The 24,750-nt window shown below is 42.6% G+C and overlaps 1 protein-coding gene across 2 annotated transcripts in view; it reads right to left on the minus strand.

The window, feature by feature from the left end:
- Nucleotides 1-24,750, minus strand: part of LOC139408481 (collagen alpha-1(V) chain-like) — a 131,112-nt gene that overhangs the window by 21,501 nt on the left and 84,861 nt on the right. For both annotated transcript variants that reach the window (XM_071152424.1, XM_071152423.1), the window contains exons 17-41: nucleotides 24,151-24,258; nucleotides 24,011-24,064; nucleotides 22,928-22,972; nucleotides 22,176-22,229; nucleotides 20,861-20,905; nucleotides 19,067-19,120; nucleotides 18,350-18,394; nucleotides 18,187-18,240; nucleotides 17,301-17,345; nucleotides 16,672-16,725; nucleotides 15,281-15,325; nucleotides 14,817-14,870; nucleotides 11,672-11,779; nucleotides 10,541-10,594; nucleotides 10,107-10,160; nucleotides 9,012-9,056; nucleotides 8,745-8,798; nucleotides 8,577-8,621; nucleotides 8,392-8,445; nucleotides 8,166-8,219; nucleotides 8,011-8,064; nucleotides 6,903-7,100; nucleotides 4,625-4,678; nucleotides 3,755-3,862; nucleotides 3,335-3,442 (exon numbers count right to left, since the gene is read on the minus strand). In XM_071152424.1, the coding sequence (XP_071008525.1) occupies nucleotides 3,335-3,442; nucleotides 3,755-3,862; nucleotides 4,625-4,678; nucleotides 6,903-7,100; nucleotides 8,011-8,064; nucleotides 8,166-8,219; nucleotides 8,392-8,445; nucleotides 8,577-8,621; nucleotides 8,745-8,798; nucleotides 9,012-9,056; nucleotides 10,107-10,160; nucleotides 10,541-10,594; nucleotides 11,672-11,779; nucleotides 14,817-14,870; nucleotides 15,281-15,325; nucleotides 16,672-16,725; nucleotides 17,301-17,345; nucleotides 18,187-18,240; nucleotides 18,350-18,394; nucleotides 19,067-19,120; nucleotides 20,861-20,905; nucleotides 22,176-22,229; nucleotides 22,928-22,972; nucleotides 24,011-24,064; nucleotides 24,151-24,258 (1,647 nt within the window). The remainder of the gene's footprint in view (nucleotides 1-3,334; nucleotides 3,443-3,754; nucleotides 3,863-4,624; nucleotides 4,679-6,902; nucleotides 7,101-8,010; nucleotides 8,065-8,165; nucleotides 8,220-8,391; nucleotides 8,446-8,576; nucleotides 8,622-8,744; nucleotides 8,799-9,011; nucleotides 9,057-10,106; nucleotides 10,161-10,540; nucleotides 10,595-11,671; nucleotides 11,780-14,816; nucleotides 14,871-15,280; nucleotides 15,326-16,671; nucleotides 16,726-17,300; nucleotides 17,346-18,186; nucleotides 18,241-18,349; nucleotides 18,395-19,066; nucleotides 19,121-20,860; nucleotides 20,906-22,175; nucleotides 22,230-22,927; nucleotides 22,973-24,010; nucleotides 24,065-24,150; nucleotides 24,259-24,750) is intronic.

Consider the following 24,750-nt stretch of genomic DNA (forward strand, 5'->3'; position numbering starts at 1 on the left):
ACTAGTTAACTACACATGGTTGATGATATTACTAGTTTATCTAGCGTGTCCTGCGTTGCATATAATTGATGCGGTGCGTATCGTTGCTCCAATGTGTACCTAACCATGAACATCAATGCCTTTCTTAATATCAATACACAGAAGTATATATTTTTAAACCTGCATATTTAGCTAAAATAAATCCAGGTTAGCAGGCAACCAGGTGAAATTGTGTCACTTCTCTTGCGTTCATTACACGCATAGTCAGTGTATATTTAGGCCGCCTAATTTGCCAGAATTTTACATAATTATGACATAACATAGAAGGTTGTGCAATGTAACAGGAATATTTAGACTAATGGATGCCACCCCAATACGGAAAGAAAAAACGTCTTGTTTTCGAGATGATAGTTTCCGGATTCGACCATATTAATGACCTAAGGCTCGTATTTCTGTGTGTTATTATGTTATAACTAAGTCTATGATTTGATAGAGCAGTCTGACTGAGCGGTGGTAGGCAGCAGCAGGCTCGTAAGCATTCAGTCAAACAGCACTTTCGTGCGTTTTGCCAGCAGCTCTTCGTTGTGCTTCGAAGAATTGCGCTGTTTATGACTTCAAGCCATCAACTCCCGAGATTAGGCACGTGTAACCGATATGAAATGGCTAGCTGGTTAGTGGGGTGCGCGCTAATAGCGTTTCAAACATCACTCGCTCTGAGACTTGGAGTAGTTGTTCCCCTTGCTCTGCATTGGTAACGCTGCTTCGAGGGTGGCTGTTGTCGTTGTGTTCCTGGTTCGAGCCCAGGGAGGAGTGAGGAGAGGGACGGAAGCTATACTGTTACACTGGCAATACTAAAGTGCCTATAAGAACATCCAATAGTCAAAGGTTAATGAAATACAAATAGTATAGAGAGAAATAGTCCTATAATTCCTATAATAACTGCAACTAAAACTTCTTACCTGGGAATATTGAAGACTCATGTTAAAAGGAACCAACAGCTTTCATATGTTCTCATGTTCTTAGCAAGGAACTTAAACGTTAGCTTTCTTACATGGCACATATTGCACATCTCCAACACTTTGTTTTTGCATTATTTAAACCAAATTGAACATGTTTCATTATTTATTTGAGGCTAAATTGATTTTATTGATGTATTATATTAGGTTAAAATAAGTGTTCATTCAGTATTGTTGTAATTGTCATTATTACAAATATATTTTTACAAAACCGGACGATTAATCGGTATCGGCTTTTTTTGGTCCTGAAAAATCATAATTGGTCGATATCTAGAAAACACAGCATGGTAGCAACACAACATGACAACAACATGGTGGCAACACAACAAGGCAGCAGCACAACATGGTAGCAGCACAAAACAAAAACAAATATAATGTACAGATAACTGCCAAAATAAAGGAAACACCAATATGAGCCAGAACAGCTTCAATGCACCTTGGCATAGGTTCTACAAGTGTCTGTAGCTCTATTGGAGCGATGCAACACCATTCTTCCACCAGAAATGTCATTATTTGGTCTTTTGTTGGTGGTGGTATAAAACGCTGTCTCAGGCGGTTCAATTGAGTTGAGATCTGGTGACTGAGACGGCCATGGTATATGGCTTACATCGTTTTCATGCTCATCAAACCATTCAGAGACCACTCGTGCCCTGTGGATGAGGGCATTGTCATACTATGGGGGCATAGCCATGGTAGCCAAAATAATGGCCTGCCCAGCATTTTTATACATTACCCTAAGCATGATGGGATGTTAATTAATAGTAATAATTTATATAATTATAAATATATATATAATTTAGCCCAAACAACTACCTCTTTCCCTACTGTATTTATTTTATTTTATTTATTTATTTTGCTCTTTTGCACCCCATTATCTTTATTTCTACTGGCCTTTTTTTTGCCTTCACCTCCCTTATCTCACCTCATTTGCTCACATCGTATATAGACTTGTTTCTACTGTATTATTGACTGTATGTTTGTTTTACTCCATGTGTAACTCTGAGTCGTTGTATGTGTCGAACTGCTCTGCTTTATCTTGGCCAGGTCGCAATTGTAAATGAAAACTTGTTCTCAACTTGCCTACCTGGTTAAATAAAGGTGAAATATATATTTATTTTTTTAAATGATTAATTAACTCAGGAACCACACCTGTGTGGAAGCACCTGCTTTCAATATACTTTATATCCCTCATTTACTCAAGTGTTTCCATTATTTTGTCAATTACCTGTATATGTAATATAATAATTATATAATATATATACGCCATTTAGCAGACACTTTTGTCCAAAGCGACTTACAGTCATGCGTACATACATTTCAGTGGTCCCAGGAATCAAACCCACTACCCTTGTGGTACAAGCACCATGCTCTACCAACTGATCTACAAAGGACCACATCCCAGAAGGGGTTTGTCATCTATATGTGGCAAACAACTAGCAGCCTGTCACGGATTCCATTCACAACTTGTTTGCACTGCATTTGCACTGTAAAATCAGAACACCAGAACGTCACACTGTTACGCATACTCAAATGCGTCTGCAGTCTCTAGGTGTTTGAAATGGTGGGAAAACATTGAGTCAGACTTTTCCTAAGCCAGCCCAGAGGATGCTTATTGCTTCTGAAACAACATTATTCTACTCTCCTTAACTCCTCTTAATAAAGCCCTTGGAGTTATCCTCCCTGTTCCAAGTGTGAAAGGCCTTATAATGAGACTGTGAATGTTAGTGAGATCCTCTTTGTGTGTGTCTCTCGCTCTCTTTCTGAATGTCAAATACCTCAGTATTCCCTGTGTCCCCCAACACCAGGAGAAAGAGACTAAGGCCAGTTAACAACTAAAGCAGCATTCCTCCAAGGATAAAATATTAAATTACAGCTGATCTTCATACAAATGTCTCTCTGTCTCTCTGTCTCTGTGTGTGTGTCTCTGTGTGTGTGTCTTTGTGTGTGTGTCTCTGTGTGTCTCCTGTCTGTGTGTTTGCATACTAATAGCAGCTCCTCTCTCTACCATCTGAAACCTACAAATGATCGACATAACGGGTTCAGCTATCTGTCAGCTGGAAAGACTTAAAGACGTCTCAGTCAGAGCCAACTCTGCCTGTCAACACCCCTGAGGAAAGAGAGGGTCATGAGAGAGGACAAACACGCCCTGCCTTTGATATAAATCATCATGTTGAGTATGTTTGTGTGTTCGAGTCAGAGAGTGATAGACATTTTGTTTTTATCTAAGCTGCTAAGTGTTCACTTTTATATAAATTCACACGCACGGAAACACACACACACACACACACACACACACACACACAAACGCATACTACTCTCCACTCAGTGGGCCAACCCACCTTGTCTCCATCCTCTCCTGGGGGTCCGAGAGGTCCAGCTGGGCCAGGCAGACCAACAGGTCCCTGGACACCATCTCTACCGGCGGGGCCTTGGGGTCCTTTTTCACCCTATAGCACATTACATTACAGTACATTTCATTTAACTCATTTACCAGACAACTCTCATCTGCAGACTTACTAAACTGCAGGGTTGAAATCAATTCCATTTTGATTCAGTCAATTCAGGATGTAAACCATTTACTTCCTGAATTGACTGAATTAGAATAGAATTGACCCGAACACTACTGTACAATAAGTCGATTCAAACGAGGAGGCTGAGATATACAGTGGCTGAGAGAAATGTGTTTGTTTTCTAACAACAGGGTTTATGTTGAAACTAGTAGCATGGACAGAACCAGGCTGAACTGAACTAGGTCTTACCGGTCCACCCTTCTCTCCAGCGGGTCCAGGGGGTCCCTGAGGTCCTGGTCGTCCAGGGAGACCGGTGGGTCCGGCTGGGCCAGCAGGACCACGCTCACCAGGGGAACCCTAAAACACAGAGAGACACAGTCAGTATAGGTCCCTACTAACAAGTCTTGTACTATCTTTATTCAAAGCCATATACTTAGAAAGTTGGGCCAATTTGAAGAATTTATATCGTTCTAATTCTACTTTAGTAACATAGCATTGTTTAAATATTCCCCATGTCATGTTAATGGGGCGCAAGCATGGCTGCCACAGAATGTTGTTCCCCATCTAAACAAGTCTCTGCTTTTACAGTACTACCCTTATTACAGTACTACCGTTATACCTGTAAAGGTGCTGTATGTCCCTGGAGAACTAGTCTACAGCAGGTACATTACTTTTTTGATAACATATTTTGATATCTTAGGGTAAAATCTTAACATCAGGCAAATCTACTAAATAGGTGGAACCTAACTAATGAATGAACTATGAATATCGTTATAACATTATGCAATGCATGCTGGTACAATTGATGAGCTATAAACATCGTTCGCAGTGCGTGTGCAAAATAAAAAAGAGGGAAAAGAGAGAAATAGAGAAAAACACAGAGAATGATAGAGAGAGTGATATGTGTAATGTATGTGTAATGTTTACTGTTAATTTTTGTTGTTTTTCACTTTATATATTCACTTTGTATGTTGTCTACCTCACTTGCTTTGGCAATGTTAACACATGTTTCCCATGCCAATAAAGCCCTTGAATTGAATTGAATTGAGACAACTACTGATAGGGTGTGAGGGATGAAGAGAGAGTGTTGGTGGATGTGTGCTCATCAGCCATACTCACAGCAGGTCCAGGTGGGCCGTTGGGGCCTTCATTCCCTTTCAGGCCGTGAGCCCCCTGTAGAGAGAGAGAGAGAGAGAGAGCGAGAGGGAAGCAAATCTTTAGAAAACAAACATGTTCTGTGATGGAAGCAGAGTACATCTCATCCTTCCTTAACGCTGGGGCGGAACCCCTCTATCTATCCAAGAATCCCCCCACTGTGCTGACAGAGGATACATGCTACTAAGGGAAGAAGCTGTAATCATGAAAGCCTACGTGAACTCCTCATGTTTACACAAGAAATGCAACTAGCTCTAAAATAAATCTGATTGATTTGAATCTTATTCATCCCAAAGATAAGACAGAAATGTGACTCGTTTCAGTAAACTAGGTGTATGTCCTGCGTCACATCTTCACAGGAGAGGCATTGCAACGTAAACATTTTTTTAATAAAAATGTATTTTTTGGCAGAAATGCCTTCTGGAACATGTGAACTTTCATATGCCTTAATAATAAAATTTTATGCCATCTGTAAATATGAATAAAATTATGAGCCTAGTTAGTTTAGCCACAGAAAAAGTCAGGAACCTTCCCGCTAGCCATGATTGGCTGAGGTAATGGATGGGCTAGACATGTGGAGAGATGAGTCTGCCATGTAGCACACTTCCGTCTATATCATGAGCTGGTTAGTATGTGTAGATAATCCTTTCTAACGTGTCTTTTTTGAGAGATATGCAAAAGAGTTGCTCTCCACTTTCTGTAGGACTGAGTTTAGAAATCAGTGGATTGCCCGGTGGAAGCAGAGTATGATAGCTAAAATTCTGGCATTTGATTGCAAATATGCGGAGGGAGTCAAAAAGCGAACATACTGTTAGAAGGCTGTTATATAAAACACCTGTATCTGGATTACATCTTCAAACTAAGGGCAACCATGGAATCTGTGACAGAGAGGGAGAAGCGTTCATCCATGTGAATTAGGAAGTCTAGCTAGCTACATTTTCAGATATTATACGTTTACAATTTTGTCAGAAAGTTGTTTTCATTGCAAATTAAAGCATACTGTTAGCTAGCTAGCTAACATTAGCAGGCTGGCTCACTAGCTAATGTTACGTGTATGATCTGTTTAGTAAAATTATTTGTATCAGAGCCATTTGCATTGCTTGTTATATCCTAATGTTAGATAGCTAACATTGAACCTAGTTGGTTAGATACCTGCATATTCATGCAGGGAAGTAAAGTTATGAGTTGGGATTATGGTTTATTGTTTAGCTAGCTAGCTACAAGTCTAAACAAAATACTCCACTATGGAAGCAACCATTTCACTGTACCATTTACACCTTCTGTAACCTGTGCATGTGGCAAATAGTCTTTGATTTTATAGTGTCTGTTTACCAGAGACGGTAATGTGAAGAACAACATGCACCAAAGTCAAATTAGTATATAATGTTAGGCCAACAAGACCGTGTCCAAGTTCTAAAATTCTTAGGTAGAATGCCCTGCTTTTATTTCATCACACTCACAACAGTAAGATATTTTTTGTAATTGGCTCGCCATTAACTTGTAAATAATGATCTTGTTGTGAGTTTATTTTGCTGTAATAATAAATACAAATTAGCTAAAGTTAAGACGTTGTCAGCTATATGTTATGGTCATTATTTGAACTGGCTAGCCAGCTAACTTAATGTTAGATAGCTAGCTAACAAGCTATAAACAAACCAAAATATTGTTTAGAAAGTTGCTTTTAGTTGCCTAGTCTGCTAGACTGACATACAGTATACTAAATTCATTTTTAAATGGATGGGTTTATTGGTGTTAAAATACACCGTTTGTGCTATTTTGGAGCACCAGGCTGCTGATATCATGCAGCCTGTTGTTTTTGTGTTTATACTTTTCATAACGACAACGACAAGTTTGATGACGGACGACAATAGAATGTTCATGATGTCACTGCGACAACTGTCTACAGACATGTCAATAGACGTAGCATAAACCAGCCTTTAGTCTTGAAATCTTTGGTTGTTTTGTACACTACCATTCTCACTCTGTTTAGCACATGGCCTCACATGTGAATCCTTAAAGAGATGGGTGGGGCTAAGGCTTAAGAGGGTGTGGACGATGCTGATTGGGTATAGACAAAAGATGAGCTCTCCAGTAGGTTTACCAAAACATTCAAGGCCCATTTTCTCAAAAGTGGGGTTAAGTTTATCAACTTTCAAAGCATAATTACTTTCCTATTAAAAAACACAATTTAAAATTTTGCTATATAAGACATCACACATGATGTGAGGTGTGTGCTACTCACCACTGGGCCGGGCAGACCTCTCTCTCCTGGGAACCCTCTCAGACCAGGGGGACCATCCTTACCAGCCGGGCCAGCAGGACCGGGGTCACCCTTAGCTCCCTCTTTACCAGCAGATCCTGGAAGACCCTGCTCACCGGGTGGGCCTGGGGGTCCTGGATGGCCACGCTCTCCCATTGGTCCAGTCTCACCTGTGGGGCCCTGTGGAGGGAGAGAGAGAGAGAAAGAGAGAGAGAGAATATGAATGAGACAACAGTGTATCAGGGTGTCTGTACAGAATGTATGAGTACAGGGTGACAGAGCGTGGGTGAGTGGAAGGCCAGAACCCCCGAACTGCTAGTCACTCCCGGAAGGCGTCTTCCATCTGCCAGAACAACATCATCGATACATGTAATGTTCTCAATTAGCATTAGGAGAAAAGCTCTGGGTGGAAATGGCTGTTAACTGAGCATGCATAATGAATAAACAGCCAAGTGCTAATATCTAAGAGGATAAACAACTCTGACAGTCATGCCTACCAGATATAGACAGGAGGAAAGCCCTTCTGTCAGCACAACAAACAAGGCAAAAACTCAACCTAAAACTCACTATGACTTTATTACGACACCTGTAAGTCATCCTTATGTGACTCTTACGACACCCTAATGACTGCTAACTGCACATCCTGCCCACCATCATCTTAACCTTAGCCTAGGTAAGAGATAAAAAAAACAAATGGTGTGTTTGAGAGCCCTACTGTAGCTAATCAGTGTTCATTGATATGCATTGCATACAAACGTGTGGGCATTCGTCATTTACAGTACATGATTTTGGTGAGGCATAATTTCTTTCCCTAACTAATCTAAGTTAGATGAGGACTGACAAATAGGAAGTGTTCTGTCTACAGAGTTATGTCACCGCATTGACACAATGTGAGTCACATCAAGCTACTCATCAGTGATAATAAACTAATCCTACACACATGATCTCTGCACGTCTATTTGTCGATGAGGCCAGTCCACTGAAATGTATTGTATTAGGTGGTGTGTGTCACAGAAGATATGACATAGTGGGGTGTGTGTGTTAGTATTATGGTGTTGTTCGTGTCTTAGTTGTATGTGACAGAACTCACCTGAGGTCCAACCACTCCTGGGGGTCCAGGTGGGCCAGTCTTGCCTTGGAAACCCTACGAGGAGAAGAGAGAAGAAGAGCAGTAAGAAGATGGTATACAAGGTTCAGGAGACTATGACACAGGTGTAGGATGACAACAACACTGTGTGTACTCACAGTCTCTCCTCTCTGTCCAGGGTGGCCGGGCAGACCATCTTTCCCAGCAGGTCCCTGAGAAACACACAGACAGAAAACCCCAGAGCTGCTACACATATACACGTAGAGTACAGATTGGGTCTCAGAGAAACCAAGCATACCAGTAAAACACTATAGACAGACTAACACAAAGAAAGGCAGTATTTTGTGTGTGCCATTGTTGTGTTGTAGGTTTTGTTTGTCTTACGGGTGGGCCCTTTGGTCCGGGGAATCCTGTTGGTCCTTGAGGCCCTGGAAGACCCTTAAACACACAAGCAGACGATACAATCAATCAACCAATCAATCAACCAGTGATCAATAACCACTATTGGAAATGAATCAGGATGATATAGATTAATTGGTGTTTGAGGTGAAGGATGCTCCAGTATATACCCTCTCGCCGGGAGGTCCTGGGGGGCCATCACTTCCTGAGGTACCCTGGGAGACAGGAGAGAAACAGGAAGTGGTCAGAAGGGACTCAGCCAATGATAGACAAGATCATACCACTGTATGACAGTGAGGCACTTCGTCCGCCATGTCAGATCAAAGACCCTGACTCACCTTTGGTCCAGCTTTTCCTGTTGGTCCCCTTGGTCCCCTCTCTCCACGAGGCCCCTGGGAGAAGAGGAAGAATAAGAGGAGGAATGTGAGGAGGGAGGAATACCAATAAAGACAGTAGAACCTCTGAAGATATCCTTCACCAATAGAGAATTTTCTCCTTTCATTCACTTAACCTCCTATTGGGGGTCAAGATAACCCGGACACAGCGTTGTCATGGTTAACTCTATTGCCTGTGGATAGTGGAGGTCTAAGGGGAAGCAGACCTACCGTTGGTCCTCTCTGTCCTCTTGGGCCAGCCTTCCCTGCAAGTCCCTGTGAGGAATCAGAACACATACAGAGGTCAGAGGTCACAAGTTGTCATGGTAATGAATTTGAGACTACCCTGACTTATCTAACCTATCAGATGAACTAAACCTGTACTAATCATTAGATTAGTCCCATTCCCACTATCACCATTGCTACTTCAACTAACATTTAGACGTATTCCTCATTCAACCTTGGATAAGAGTGTCTGCTAAATGACTTAGGTACATTTATTTAATGTTTATATAAGTTTCAAATAAGAAAACAACTTTCAATTTTTGATAATAAAACTAGATAAATGGGTTTAGATATCCTAAACTGTTGTTTGGCAAGAGACCATTGAGGTACATCTAGAAAACAACACTAAGCCATATTTCCATGATTTCAGAGCAACATGATACCGTATCCCTGACTGTACGTTAAATGAATAAAGAAAGGAATTATGGCTTTGTGGGTTTTAGATTTACAAATGACAGCAATGAAACTAATGTAAATGTGACGACCATCGCTCTACATCAGAGCGTTAAGGGTTCTGCTACATGAATTCTCATATTTCTGCGATAGAAGATAAAAAGCCTTGTGTACCGTCCGTCGCTCCACACTCTGTGACAAACCATTACTCTCCAGACTAAACTAATGACCCGTCTCTTTAAAAGAAAATGAAATATTTTGCCAAGTACGGTTCAATTTGAAAAATGACCTTTGTGGCGCTTTTCAATGCTCTTAAAAAATGGGTTGATGTGAGGACGGTAATGAAGAAGAAATACAAGTGTGTTTTAGTCCTTGGATGAATCTTCTTCCCTTTGACTAAAACTCCCTGGTGTTTTGAATTAGCACTAGAGAGAGAAAAAACCCTGTCTCCATTGATCCGATTCAGTATTGATCCAATCCTCTCAGGGGTGGGTTGGATACTAAAACTACAAAGTGAAATGCACTTAGCTGGCTCGCGCATCCACAGTAGGTTGTTTTGTAGGTATGTAGAGTATAACTTGAAACGTAAGGAAACTAATACTAAATACTAAGTACTAAAACTTTGACAGGAAGTGTTCTCTGACGTACCCTTGTTCCTTTCTCTCCGTTGGCTCCGGGGAAACCTTGGAATCCCTGAGATCCCTGTGTTGAGAAAAAGAAGAGAAAGAGAGAGAGAGATTAAATCCCAGTTTAATCAGAGGTTAGGAACGAAGATGTTGAGTTGTGTAAAATAAAAGCACTGCTGTAGGCAGTAGTGATGCATTGTGGATAGCGGTTGGGCAGTGGGCGTCTGTCTGACACCAAAAGGGTAAAAATCCTTCCTTTTGGTGTCAGACAGATTAGGGAGGTTCAAACATGTGCACCCTGCCTGCGTAAGAGTGCTGCCCCGCTGGCCCGTCAAACAAATCAGGTCATCACTAACGCCATGTTCAATCAAGGGCTCTTCAGAAGCGGCTCCCAGAAACATCCACTGTAATAAAGATAGAGAAAGAGAGGGACCTGGGGAGGAAATGGGGACTTACCTTTGGTCCTGGTCTTCCTGGATATCCTGGCAACCCTGGAACACCCAGTTTGCCCTGTGGGCCAGGAAAATCAGAACACAGTCAAACATCGGTTCTGTATGTATATCAGTCAATAATCATTTTGGATTTATTTATAAAGTCCTTTTTACATGAACATACATATACTGTAGAGTGACTATGGTTGTGTGTAATTGGTACTGTATTGCTGAAACAATCCTCTGTACTATCTCTTTAGATCCTCAATCTATCTCCTCCAGTCCCCCTATTCTGGGTCAGGCCAATGTGAAGCCAATCTGTTTTGTTTACACCCTGGTCCTGCTAGACGTGGGCAGGACGTGGAAAGAGGAAACTGGCTCTCTCCATGTTCCACTTCTTAAAATAGAACTCCCCAGAGATACTCCTAAATGATTCTGATTCCCAACTACATAATGAGAGTAGAGAGAGACACTGTACTGGGGAAAAGTAAATAACTATTTTAAGTCTTGTAGCTTCAAAAATAACTGTCCTTGTTTTAATGAACAGAAAATAAGGTCACTCCAGAGTTTCACCGGTTATGGACCAACCATATCCTAAACATAAACCGTTTAAGAGCAGGTGGCAGGTAGACTGAGAAGTTGAGAAGTTGAGCGATGGTCTTCAGTACTCAACTTCCGTTCCATGTAACTTAATGGAGATTTGGTCACAAGAATAATGGCCTTTTTAAAGTATGAGGAGCTGGTCACAATAATAATGACCTTTTTAAAGTATGAGGAGTTGGTCACAAGAATAATGGCCTTTTTAAAGTATGAGGAGTTGGTCACAATAATAATGACCTTTTTAAAGTATGAGGAGTTGGTCACAATAATAATGACCTTTTTAAAGTATGAGGAGTTGGTCACAATAATAATGACCTTTTTAAAGTATGAGGAGTTGGTCACAATAATAATGACCTTTTTAAAGTATGAGGAGTTGATCACAATAATAATGACCTTTTTAAAGTATGAGGAGTTGGTCACAATAATAATGACCTTTTTAAAGTACGAGGAGTTGGTCACAATAATAATGACCTTTTTAAAGTATGATGACTTGGTCACAAGAACAATGGCCTTTTTAAAGTATGAGGAGTTGGTCACAAGGACAAAGACGACTCACCTTTTCACCGTTGGGTCCAAGAGGGCCAGCATCTCCAGGAAGACCGGAGCGACCCTTGGGCCCCTCAGGTCCGTCCTCACCTCTGGGTCCAGCAGGTCCCAGCTCACCCTACAAAAACACATATAACCAGGTTGTTCAGGGGTATCTCATATAGTGTCATACTATTTCTTAGAGTATTATGTTGTATCATATCCTAGAATCACGTGGCATTCCATGTCGTGTATTTACCTATCGAGTAATACCATATCTTTTATATTGACGCAGTGTGTCATGCCACTTTAAAAAGCTATGCTCACTTCAGGTCCAGGCCTTCAGACTGCACTTCCATCCTCACATCATTTCACTCACTGTTTATGTCACAACACCTGCTCTCACAGGCCCAGCAAACTGCAATACCAGATCCATCCAATCACGGTTTCAGTCATGACACCATCACATCCTCACATCGTTTCATTCAGTCACTGTTTCAGGCCGTGACACCATCACATCCTCACATCGTTTCATTCAGTCACTGTTTCAGGCCGTGACACCATCACATCCTCACATTGTTTCATTCAGTCACTGTTTCAGGCCGTGACACCATCACATCCTCACATCGTTTCATTCAGTCACTGTTTCAGGCCGTGACACCATCACATCCTCACATTGTTTCATTCAGTCACTGTTTCAGGCCGTGACACCATCACATCCTCACATCGTTTCATTCAGTCACTGTTTCAGGCCGTGACACCATCACATCCTCACATCGTTTCATTCAGCCACTGTTTCAGGCCATGACACCAATTTGTTCCAGTCACTATTTCAGTCATGACAGCTGCTCCTCCAAGTCCAGCCCTCCAGACAGAGTGTAGCAGGTCAGTCTGATGCTCTGTTGCTGGTTAATGAATCAAATGAGGCTGCTGAGGCTGCTGTCTGTCAAGCTGACAGATAAGAAGCCTTTTATTGCCTTTAAGTGTGTTAATCCTCTGGTGGGTTAGTGGCACTGAGGCTGCTACTTGGCAGCGCACAGCACGTCTCTAAACAGCAGGGTAAAAACTGTCTCTGACAACCAGCCATTACCAGTCCAACCCAGTGGACCGTGAACGGACCCCGTACACTCGCCGTAACATACACACAGGCACTCAATCACACTTCACACAAATGCACTCACTTAAATATGCACACACACACACGCACACACAGTCATCACAAAACTCTCTTATCCACTCACACATCAACTCATGCTAAAAAGCTCATTAAGCAGACTCTCTCTAACACTCACACTCATAAGCATGCAACACACACTCATAAGCATGCAACACACACTCATAAGCATGCAACACACATTCATAAGCATGCAACACAGGGAGACATTCAGATTCCGGTCCATGCTGGGCGCCTCCTGCCTCCTCTCAAGTAGAGGGCCCATTCAAATCTTCTTCTCTTCCCTCACTCCCAAATAGTCCTCTATTCCCCCTCTCTTAAATCCTCCTCTCTTTCCCCTCTCTCAAATCCCCCATATCTCCTCTCTTTCATCAGATGCTGCTACATCTCCAGAGGAAGACAGACTGAAGCCCCTTGTCTTTTTCTCTCTCTCCATTTTGAAGTGGTTTAAGCTCCTCATGGATTTTCTCCTCTCTCTCTCTCTCTCTCTCTCTCTCTCTCTCTCTCTCTCTCTCTCTCTCTCTCTCTCACTCTCCCACTCTCTCTCTCTCTCCCACTCTCTCTCTCTCTCCCTCTCTCTCTCTCTCTCTCTCCCTCTCTCCTTCTCTCCACTCCTCTAACGAGGGCCTGGTCAGGATTGAGGGTGTTGTGTTTGAAGTTAGGGTCAGAACTACTCCTGTTGAAGGGGTTTTAAGGTGACTTGAACAGTTTAAAGTTAATCTCTGACTGTCGCAGTTAGTTTGGACAGGGATTCTATTTCTGGGTTTACCTGACAGTTTTCTGTCCTGATAGAGGTAGAGGGTGTTTGAAGAGTGGCATTGAGAGAAAGGTGGAGGGTGTTTGAAGAGGAGCATTGAGAGAAAGGTAGAGGGTGTTTGAAGAGGAGCATTGAGAGAAAGGTAGAGAGTGTTTGAAGAGGAGCATTGAGAGAAAGGTAGAGGGTGTTTGAAGAGGAGCATTGAGAGAAAGGTAGAGGGTGTTTGAAGAGGAGCATTGAGAGAAAGGTAGAGGGTGTTTGAAGAGTGGCATTGAGAGAAAGGTAGAGGGTGTTTGAAGAGTGGCATTGAGAGAAAGGTAGAGGGTGTTTAAAGAGGAGCATTGAGAGAAAGGTAGAGGGTGTTTGAAGAGGGGCATTGAGAGAAAGGTAGAGGGTGTTTGAAGAGGAGCATTGAGAGAAAGGTAGAGGGTGTTTAAAGAGGAGCATTGAGAGAAAGGTAGAGGGTGTTTGAAGAGGGGCATTGAGAGAAAGGTGGAGGGTGTTTGAAGAGGAGCATTGAGAGAAAGGTAGAGGGTGTTTGAAGAGGAGCATTGAGAGAAAGGTAGGGGGTGTTTGAAGAGGAGCATTGAGAGAAAGGTAGAGGGTGTTTGAAGAGGGGCATTGAGAGAAAGGTAGGGGGTGTTTGAAGAGGGGCATTGAGAGAAAGGTAGAGGGTGTTTGAAGAAGGGCATTGAGAGAAAGGTAGGGGGTGTTTGAAGAGGGGCATTGAGAGAAAGGTAGGGGGTGTTTGATTGAGAGGAAGACACACACGCATGTACGCACACAAACACAGAAACTCTCACTTTCCAGAGCTGGCAAGAAAGACAGTTACAGTCAGTGTTTGCTCATTACCCATAATTCCACAATAACTTCAGGCCATAAGGGCGGGGCCAGACAGACAGTAGGGGATCAATACCATCGACCAGTTTAAGTAAAGGTCACCTCCCATTGGACCAGAGGACTTAGGATCAACTCCGCACTGGCCAAAATCATCAGCCAATGACAAATAGCTTACTGTTTTTTTCTCTGAGGACCCTTTTGCCCATTTTTCAAAGTCAAACTGGGTTTTATTGTACCCTTCATCATAAGCCTATCAAAGGCACACTAAATCCCTGACAGATTGAGCTCAGAGATGATGGAATACATTTCCGTATACTGTGTTAGATATAAATGTGTTCTGAGACGTACGTCCAGATATGGTTGACGGTATTTGACAAAAACTTGAACAAAAGATAAATGTCTCACCCTGTCACCCTTGATTCCCATATCTCCCTTGAAGCCAGGGAATCCATCTTCTCCCTGAGTGAAAGAAATAAAGGAAGGGGAGAAAGAAAAGGTGTTGAGAATGTGGTAATTCATTTCGGAGAGCAGTGAAAAGCCATATCCGCCCTCACAAAGGCATTCACAAACACATATACACACATCACACACACACATAAACACACAGCTGTAACATTGCTTTTGGCTGTTCATGTTGCCATAGAAACTCTAGATCTTATTTTTCCCAAATAGTAGTAGGCTAGCCTGATATTTATGGGCATTGACAACGTATATTATCGTCCTTACCATCATCATCATCACAATCATCTTCATCCGTATTATCAACATCATCGTCATCACTATCTTCATCATCACCACATATGGCCAACACATTTTATATGACCACTGACAATAGGGAGAGATCAGACACACACACACTAATTTCTTACCTTTTCACCCTTTCCTCCTTTCAGGCCTCGTACACCGTCGGCTCCCTGGTAGACAGAGACAAAGAGAGAGAGAGACAAAGAGAAAGAGAGACAAAGAGAGAGACAGGGAGAGAGAGAGAGAGAGAGAGAGAGAGAGAGAGAGAGAGAGAGAGAGAGAGAAAGAAAGAAAGAAAGAAAGAAAGAAAGAAAGAAAGAAAGAAAGAAAGAAAGAAAGAAAGAAAGAAAGAAAGAAAGAAAAAGAGAAAGAAAGAAAGAAAGAAAGAAAGAAAGAAAGAAAGAAAGAAAAAGAGAAAGAAAGAAAGAGACAGGTTAGTGAACATGTCTGTCTGGAGCACACCACTTTAGAGCAATAGATCATCAACCAGACACTACCAACTGGGGCTTCATTAGTATCAACACTCTGAACTGGAGCTGAAAGCTAAAAAATATTAACACACTTTCAAGTAAGGCTGAATGATAACCAAGTTTGCAGATCTCACGCTCTATAAATAAAGTGAATATGATCTCTCTATAGGAGCTCTAAGCTATTATACTGTGGTGGAATACTATAGTATAGAAGCAGAATTGATGGTGACCTGTGGTACATTGACTGTACTTTCATTAAACCAGCATCAGTCACAGAGTCTATTCTCTCTAAAACACAGACTATCAGAGGGGAAGAGTTTTAGAGAGCACACACCAAGAGCCATGAACCAGAATCATGCACCAGCGTCACACAAACAGTCAGTGGGTGGTGTAATTATTTGGCCCCTTAACCCCTCTCTGCAAGGGCCATTTGATGTGAGTCCTCTAGCCTTCATGTTTCTCTGCTCTAAATTAGCTAGTCATTAGTGAGGATCAAGAGGCAGTGTGATCACTCCCAGGGTCGTAGAGAGGAGCTGAGGCTACACCCACCAGCCCAGAGCCTCTCAACTGAGTTATGAGCTTTACATAGATTAACATCAACACTTAATAAACAGACTCCAACTACTCTGTCTTGGTTTAGCCACACATCGTGTGTATATATTAGCCTAATTAAGTACTTCTGGTAACAAAATGTAATTAGGGGAAACCAGGTTTACAATTTACTATAATATTGACTATCTATCTGCATGTCACGGATGGGTTTTGTTCAGCCAAAATCCTACTTGTTGAAAAAATAGGTCTGGTCCAGTATGAAACATCATAATTGCAAACTAGACCCATTTCACTGAATACAAAGTGCAATTTCAGTCCCATGTTCTACATTGGCATTTAAAAAAAGACAGTGGGCCCGAGGATTAGACTGTTTAACCTAATGACAGACCAGACCAATGGGAGAGTTACACTGATACCATGTGACTTTCAGGAAAGGAAGTGTATTAGGAGTGAATTAGGACTGTCGGCAGATGAGACTGGGGCGTAAAACTCACCTTCACGCCTCGGGGCCCGGGATAACCGATTGGGCCTTGGGGGCCTGCGGGACCCTGGAGGAAGATAAATGCGTGGAGAGATGCTTGTAACAGAGAGCCATTTATATTAATATTAATTAAATCGACAAATACGTCTGAAGAATGAGGGAGAGAAATACAGTGAGTGAGAAAGAGTGAGGGAAGAAGAGAGAGAGAGAGAGAGAGAGAGAGAGAGAGAGGGAAGAAGAGAGAGGTGAGGGAAGAAGAGAGAGAGATACAGAGAGAGTGAGAGAGAGAGAGAGAGAGAGGGAAGAAGAGAGAGAGAGAGAGAGAGAGAGAGAGAGAGAGAGAGAGAGAGAGAGGTGAGGGAAGAAGAGAGAGAGATACAGAGAGAGTGAGAGAGAGAGAGAGAGAGAGAGAGAGAGAGAGAGAGAGAGAGAGAAGAGAGAGAGAGGTGAGGGAAGAAGAGAGAGAGATACAGAGAGAGAGGTGAGAGAGAGAGAGATATATATACAGAGAGAGAGAGAGAGAGAGAGAGAGAGAGAGAGAGAGAGAGAGAACAAAGAGCAAGACCTAAAGTAAAAGTCAAAAGGATCCTGATAAACAGATCCTGATAAAAACATAATACCCATAAAGAGAGAGAAACTTACCAAATGTCCTTTCTCTCCGTTGGGTCCTTCCTTGCCAGGGTGACCCTGTGAATTATTAACAGCAACATTAATGGTGGTCCTGGGATAATTAGCATTAGATCATAAATACTACACCACTCTCCCTATTATAGGGATTATTAAGCTGTAAAACCATCCCAGGATGTAGGATAGTGAAAAAGGCCATTTGGAATAAAAGCCTTCAGAGTTCAATCTCATTTGGGATTTCTCCTTAATGCCCAGCGTTATACAAGCACTATGGTCTACTGTAGAACCTCTTAAAGAGAAGGGCTTTCCGTCTCAATACTCCTGGAAGAACACACACACACACAGGCGCACACAGACACACACACAAATACACACAAACTACTTAGAATGTCGAGTAAAAAAGGGTTGAGGTAAGTTGATTGTGCTCCCCTGAGATAAGAGAGCTGTGCAATGTCCACCGATAGGGTTTCAGTAAGGGGAGAGAAAGAGAGGGAGGTATGGATGGATGGAGGGATAGATGGATACTCAAAAAATAGAAGTCGACAGGAGAAAGAGGGGAAGAGAGCTGCATAACTATCCAATGACCATGAGAAGAGGGAGAGAGAGGGGTGTATGGACACTAAGAGGCAGATACTAGAAGAAGAGAGAAGAAGGGAGATGAAAGGAGAGAGTGGTAATACCAGTGTGGTAATACCAGTGTGGTAATACCAGTGTGGTAATACCACTCACATGCATATCAAAGCCATTAGGCTCTCTCTCTCTCTCTTCCATTATCTCTCTCTCTCTCACCTGCCACCTGCCATCTTCCAAGGCCCACCTGCCTATAGCACAGGTACTCTCTGGGAGAAGGTGGGGAGTGTGTATGATCGGGAGTGTGTTTCTTTGTTAGTACACCACTTACCGGGGGTCCGTCAGCACCTGGAATTCCTGGCAGTCCTGATTTTCCAGTAGGCCCCTGAGGAGTGAGGGGAAGATAGAGATAGACCAAAGACAACAGACTCACATCAACAACACTGCTCACATCACATCATGTAGGTATGTGTTTGAGTGGCCAGGGCCCGTACCTTCTCTCCCGGGGACCCAATGGCTCCCTGAGGACCTGGAAGTCCCTGTAAAGAGAGAGAGGAAGGACATTGTCAGTATAAATTAATTGGGGGATGAAACAGGAATGTCCAAGAGTGACAGACAATCCAACCAATGGACTAAGATCAACGTGTCATAGTGGGCATGACCAATGTTCCCTCTACGCTGCACGGCCGCACACTTGCTCCAGGATAGTCACGCAGAAGAAATGTTATGCCGAGACGCAAGTGCACTATATAGATTTTTTGTGTGATTGAATCAACATTCTATCAGCCCCTTTTCAATGCAACAATCCAAACCAAATGTAACTTTGCAAGATTGAGTCTCTGATTTTTTCGTAGGCAGAGCCAGAGTGCAACAGAGTAAAATTCTATTGGCTGGGTAGCCCACGAGCAGTCTTTCAATCACCTGAAAGTGAATGTGCTTTTCAGATCAGTTCAGATCAAAGCACAGAACCGTGCGTGTGCACATTTACTGATATTCTTTGCTAGTTAGTGAGTTATTAGCCGGGTTATAGATACGTATAGGTCAGCAATGGGGAGTTACTGCTTCCTACAAGAGCACAAAACCTGTAGGCTACATTTCAAGCTGCCTTTAAAAAGTCAGTCAGGTAAAAAGCAGGCATTGGGCGTGACCATACAATGATCAACCAAATGAAGGCCACAATCTCATAACCTGCCCAAGAAGGGCACACTGACCTGAGCACCAGGGTTCCCTTGCTGTCCATTGGGACCAGGTTCTCCTTGTGGTCCCTATGAAGAGAAAACACCTTGGTTACATTCATCCACACTTACACAAGGACTGATAACATAGTACATAGGACAGAGTGGATTGAAGCAGTAGGAGATAGAAGACTAGAAACACAGTGTACTGAGGGGACTTTAGATTGAGTCAGTATCACTACATTATTACTTTGTAACACATAGACAGGCTATAACTTAGTGTGTTTTTGTAGCCTTTTCTAGCTGGAGGGAACATAATACACACACAGACACACACACAGACACACACACTCACTTTCCTAATGAAAGAAACTGCTGAACCTCAAACTCAAACGTAAATGCCTCGCTTCCCAGTTAATTGACAATCAATTATGTTCCCTGTTCGTAGCGGCTGGGAAAAGACTGTGGATCTTCCATCTCTCTTTCTAATTGGAGCATTGTCAGTGGAGCCACTGTCTGCTCCAGCCAGGCATTCTCTCATTACGGACACACCGCTCCAACAAAATGGAGTCGGAATAACTGAGACGCCATGGAGGACTGGGCTCTCACAGGACTCAATACACTCAGTCTAGTCTTCAGTAGAGGGCAAGAGAGCATTCAGAGTGTGGAAGTGTGTGAGTGTGGAAGTGGGTAAATGAGTCTTGAAATGATAGTAGTGTGCATTTGATGGGAAAATAGACTGGAAAGAAGGGAAAGAAATTGTGTGATAGTGTTAGAGTAGGAGATGAAGGGGAAGAAATGGTGTGATAGTGTTAGAGTAGGAGATGAAGGGGAAGAAATGGTGTGATAGTGTTAGAGTAGGAGATGAAGGGGAAGAAATGGTGTGATAGTGTTAGAGTAGGAGATGAAGGGGAAGAAATGGTGTGGTAGTGTTAGAGTAGGGGATGAAGGGGTAGAAATGGTGTGATAGTGTTAGAGTAGGGGACGAAGGGGAAGAAATGGTGTGATAGTGTTAGAGTAGGGGATGAAGCCGGGGGTGTCATCAGATGGGGCCACAGTGTCTCCTGTCCCCTCCTGTCTCAGCCTCCAGTATTTATGCTGCAGTAGTTTATGTGTCGGGGGGCTAGGGTCAGTTTGTTATATCTGGAGTACTTCTCCTGTCCTATTCGGTGTCCTGTGTGAATTTAAGTATGCTCTCTCTAATTCTCTCGTTCTCTCTTTCTTTCTCTCTCTCGGAGGACCTGAGCCCTAGGACCATGCCTCAGGACTACCTGACATGATGACTCCTTGCTGTCCCCAGTCCCCCTGGCCGTGCTGCTGCTCCAGTTTCAACTGTTCTGCCTTATTATTATTCGACCATGCTGGTCATTTATGAACATTTGAACATCTTGGCCATGTTCTGTTATAGTCTCCACCCGGCACAGCCAGAAGAGGACTGGCCACCCCACATAGCCTGGTTCCTCTCTAGGTTTCTTCCTAGGTTTTGGCCTTTCTAAGGAGTTTTTCCTAGCCACCGTGCATCTACACCTGCATTGCTTGCTGTTTGGGGTTTTAGGCTGGGTTTCTGTACAGCACTTTGAGATATCAGCTGATGTACGAAGGGCTATATAAATACATTTGAATTTGATGAAGGGGAAGAAATGGTGTGATGGTGTTAGAGTAGGAGATGAAGGGGAATACATGGTGTGATAGTGTTAGAGTAGGGGATGGAGAGAAAGTGTGTGAGGTGTACGTCAGATGCAAATGGAGTGTGTGGAGTATTTACACACTACTACTCCGCTTCGCACCGTGCCTCAGAACAGCCTTTAGCTGGGTGTTATCAGTACTTACAATGTTTCCTTTGGGTCCAGGGTGGCCATCCATTCCAGTTACACCCTGCAACACACAGTCAGATGAGATGAAGCTTCTATTTAATACATGAAGCCATACACTCAGGTGAACACAAAGAGAAAAAGGATGTGGACATGGGGAGTGCCTCGGGGATAGACTCAGATATATACACTGTAGATAGAGGCTGCAGTCATGTTGGTGCACTTTACCATATCAATTACCTTCATCAGGAAACATCATATTGGAAAAAGAGGACATTTCCCTCAAGTCCAAATGATGTAGAGAAGTTAAGGTGGAGGACATACACAGTTTCATATCTACAGCCATAACCTTTCTTATCATCTGAAGTATGTACTGTAGATACTGGATGTGTTATTTACCTATGTACTGTAGATACTGGATGTGGTATTTACCTATGTACTGTAGATACTGGATGTGTTATTTACCTATGTACTGTAGATACTGGATGTGTTATTTACCTATGTACTGTAGATACTGGATGTGTTATTTACCTATGTACTGTAGATACTGGATGTGTTATTTACCTATGTACTGTAGATACTGGATGTGTTATTTACCTATGTACTGTAGATACTGGATGTGTTATTTACCTATGTACTGTAGATACTGGATGTGTTATTTACCTATGTACTGTAGATACTGGATGTGTTATTTACCTATGTACTGTAGATACTGGATGTGTTATTTACCTATGTACTGTAGATACTGGATGTGTTATTTACCTATGTACTGTAGATACTGGATGTGTTATTTACCTATGTACTGTAGATACTGGATGTGTTATTTACCTATGTACTGTAGATACTGGATGTGTTATTTACCTATGTACTGTAGATACTGGATGTGTTATTTACCTATGTACTGTAGATACTGGATGTGTTATTTACCTATGTACTGTAGATACAGGATGTGTTATTTACCTATGTACTGTAGATACTGGATGTGTTACTTACCTATGTACTGTAGATACTGGATGTGTTATTTACCTATGTACTGTAGATACTGGATGTGTTATTTACCTATGTACTGTAGATACTGGATGTGTTATTTACCTATGTACTGTAGATACTGGATGTGTTATTTACCTATGTTCTGTAGATACTGGATGTGTTATTTACCTATGTGTGTCATTAGTATTTTGTCGGTGTTGCTATGAGCAGGATAAATTCAATACAATACTGCTGAATCTCTGTCTGAACTGTGTGTGAAAGGAAAGTGTGTGTGTGTGTGTGTGTGTGTGTGTGTGTGTGTGTGTGTGTGTGTGTGTGTGTGTGTGTGTGTGTTCTAAACGTACAAGGGATCCGGGAGGTCCCTGAGGTCCCTTAGGTCCCAGCAACCCACGAGGTCCCTGGAGAGAGAGAAATACATGAAAATGCCAACATCAATGTCATGATCCATTTCAAAACATAGCAAATAACTATAGAATGTTTGTTAAATGTAAATCTATGATGTTTTTAAATTATGACAATAATGACAACAATGAATGAATAATGGATTTTCATCTAAAGTATACTGATGATTTACCATCATAGATTAATTTCACTATTCTTGATGTCTGCTGTCTTCTCTGTCTATCACACAGTGCTATCTCAGTGCCGTGACTCAGTGCCCCTTTCTCTCACATCTAGAGTATCTCAGAAAACCAGTGGTGTACCACCCCCTGGTGGTCTGTCTGAAATACTGCACCACACAATCTATCACTAATGATGCTCTCTCAGCCTTTTACTTTGTCTAACTCATTTTCTCTCTGCCTGTCTCGTTCCTCTTCTCCTTTGGGGAAATCCAGTCAGAGAGGAAGGGAAGCTTGTCTACCAGCCGTGAGGAGAGTAGACTGTGAATAAGAGGAATCTAAGGGCTTCTCACCCTGAGATTCACATATAGGGTCTATACTACCTAGTTACTAAACCTGTGTAAAAACAAACTGTGTACATATACCATAAGCTGGACACCATGTATGGATCTGAATCCAGAACGTATATGTCAACACATGCTTTATTAAGTTGTAGTGTCACAATGACAGGGGATAGACATAAAAAAAACACTTACTGGGTCACCAGGCAGCCCCCGTGGCCCGATCTCTCCATCGTCTCCCTGGAAACAGGAAGTGACATGGTCAGAACAGGAAGTGGGAATTTGGAGTATAGGAGAGAGGGAGAGGGAAAGGGGAGGTGTGAAAGGAGGAGAGGACAGGAATGACGTGATTGGGCCAGGTGATGGAGTGACGTGGGGGTGTCAAAATGAGACTCATTTACATGACAGATGACAGACACTTAGATCACACACTGACTAATCACACACACACCATACTTATGTGCTGACCTATGGACACACACACACACACACACACCATACTGATGTGCTGACCTATGGACACACACACACACACACACACACCATACTGATGTGCTGACCTATGGACACACACACACACACACACACCATACTGATGTGCTGACCTATGGACACATACACACACCATACTGATGTGCTGACCTATGGACATATACACACTCACACACCATACTGATGTGCTGACCTATGGACATATACACACTCACACACCATACTGATGTGCTGACCTATGGACATATACACACTCACACACCATACTGATGTGCTGACCTATGGACATACACACACACACACCATACTGATGTGCTGACCTATGGACACATACACACACACACCATACTGATGTGCTGACCTATGGACATACACACACACACCATACTGATGTGCTGACCTATGGACATACACACACACACCATACTGATGTGCTGACCTATGGACATACACACACACACCATACTGATGTGCTGACCTATGGACATACACACACACACACCATACTGATGTGCTGACCTATGGACACATACACACACACACCATACTGATGTGCTGACCTATGGACATACACACACACACACCATACTGATGTGCTGACCTATGGACACATACACACACACACCATACTGATGTGCTGACCTATGGACATATACACACTCACACACCATACTGATGTGCTGACCTACGGACACACAGAGTGGGGAGATGAAGAAACAGAGAGCGAAACTTGGTAGGTATGATAAGAGATAGAGGGAGGCAGGGAGGGCGAGTGGTAGTACTTACTCTCTCTCCATCCTCTCCTGTGGGTCCGGGAGGTCCATGGGGTCCAGATTCACCCTAAAGGAGCAGACAGAAGATCAGTGGGACGTACACACACTGTCATACTACAACGGAGCTGAAATAACAACAACAAAGTGACTTACTCTGTGTCCCTTCTCACCAGGAAGTCCAGCCAAACCATCAAACCCTCTGTCTCCCTTGGTTCCGGTCTGACCAGGCATGCCTCTGGCTCCATCAGAACCAGCACGTCCCTGGAAAAACAGATGAACACCCATCAACACTTACACCCGCTTCACCCTCCTTTCTGAAGGGCACAACTCTTCATTGTTTTTATTTAACCTTTATGTAACCAGGCAAGACCCTTGAGGTTAGAAACCTCATTTGCAAGGGGGGCCTGGCAAGAGGTCAGCAGGAAGTAGTCTGCGTGAACATACAACACGAGCACAATACAATACGTAAGGGATAATTAACAAGAGGCTATGCATTCTATGGAAAATAATGAACGACATGGAACTAACCTTCCACGGAGTTGCATTACTTTCAGGAGAACACATAGAGCCCCGAATTGATTATCCCTTTTATACCTTGGCTATAATTTAACACATAAATGTGTTTATTTCTCAGTAGAAATGTGTTCAACATCCAACGAAGTAGCTAGCAAGTTTAATAGGTAGCTACAGTAGAGGCCTCTTTAACCGAACAAACTGAATTGCAAGTTTAGCTAACCAAACCAACAGTCCTAG

This window comes from Oncorhynchus clarkii, chromosome 5 (assembly GCF_045791955.1).
Source record: "Oncorhynchus clarkii lewisi isolate Uvic-CL-2024 chromosome 5, UVic_Ocla_1.0, whole genome shotgun sequence".
In the NCBI taxonomy this organism is placed as follows: Eukaryota; Metazoa; Chordata; class Actinopteri; order Salmoniformes; family Salmonidae; genus Oncorhynchus; species Oncorhynchus clarkii.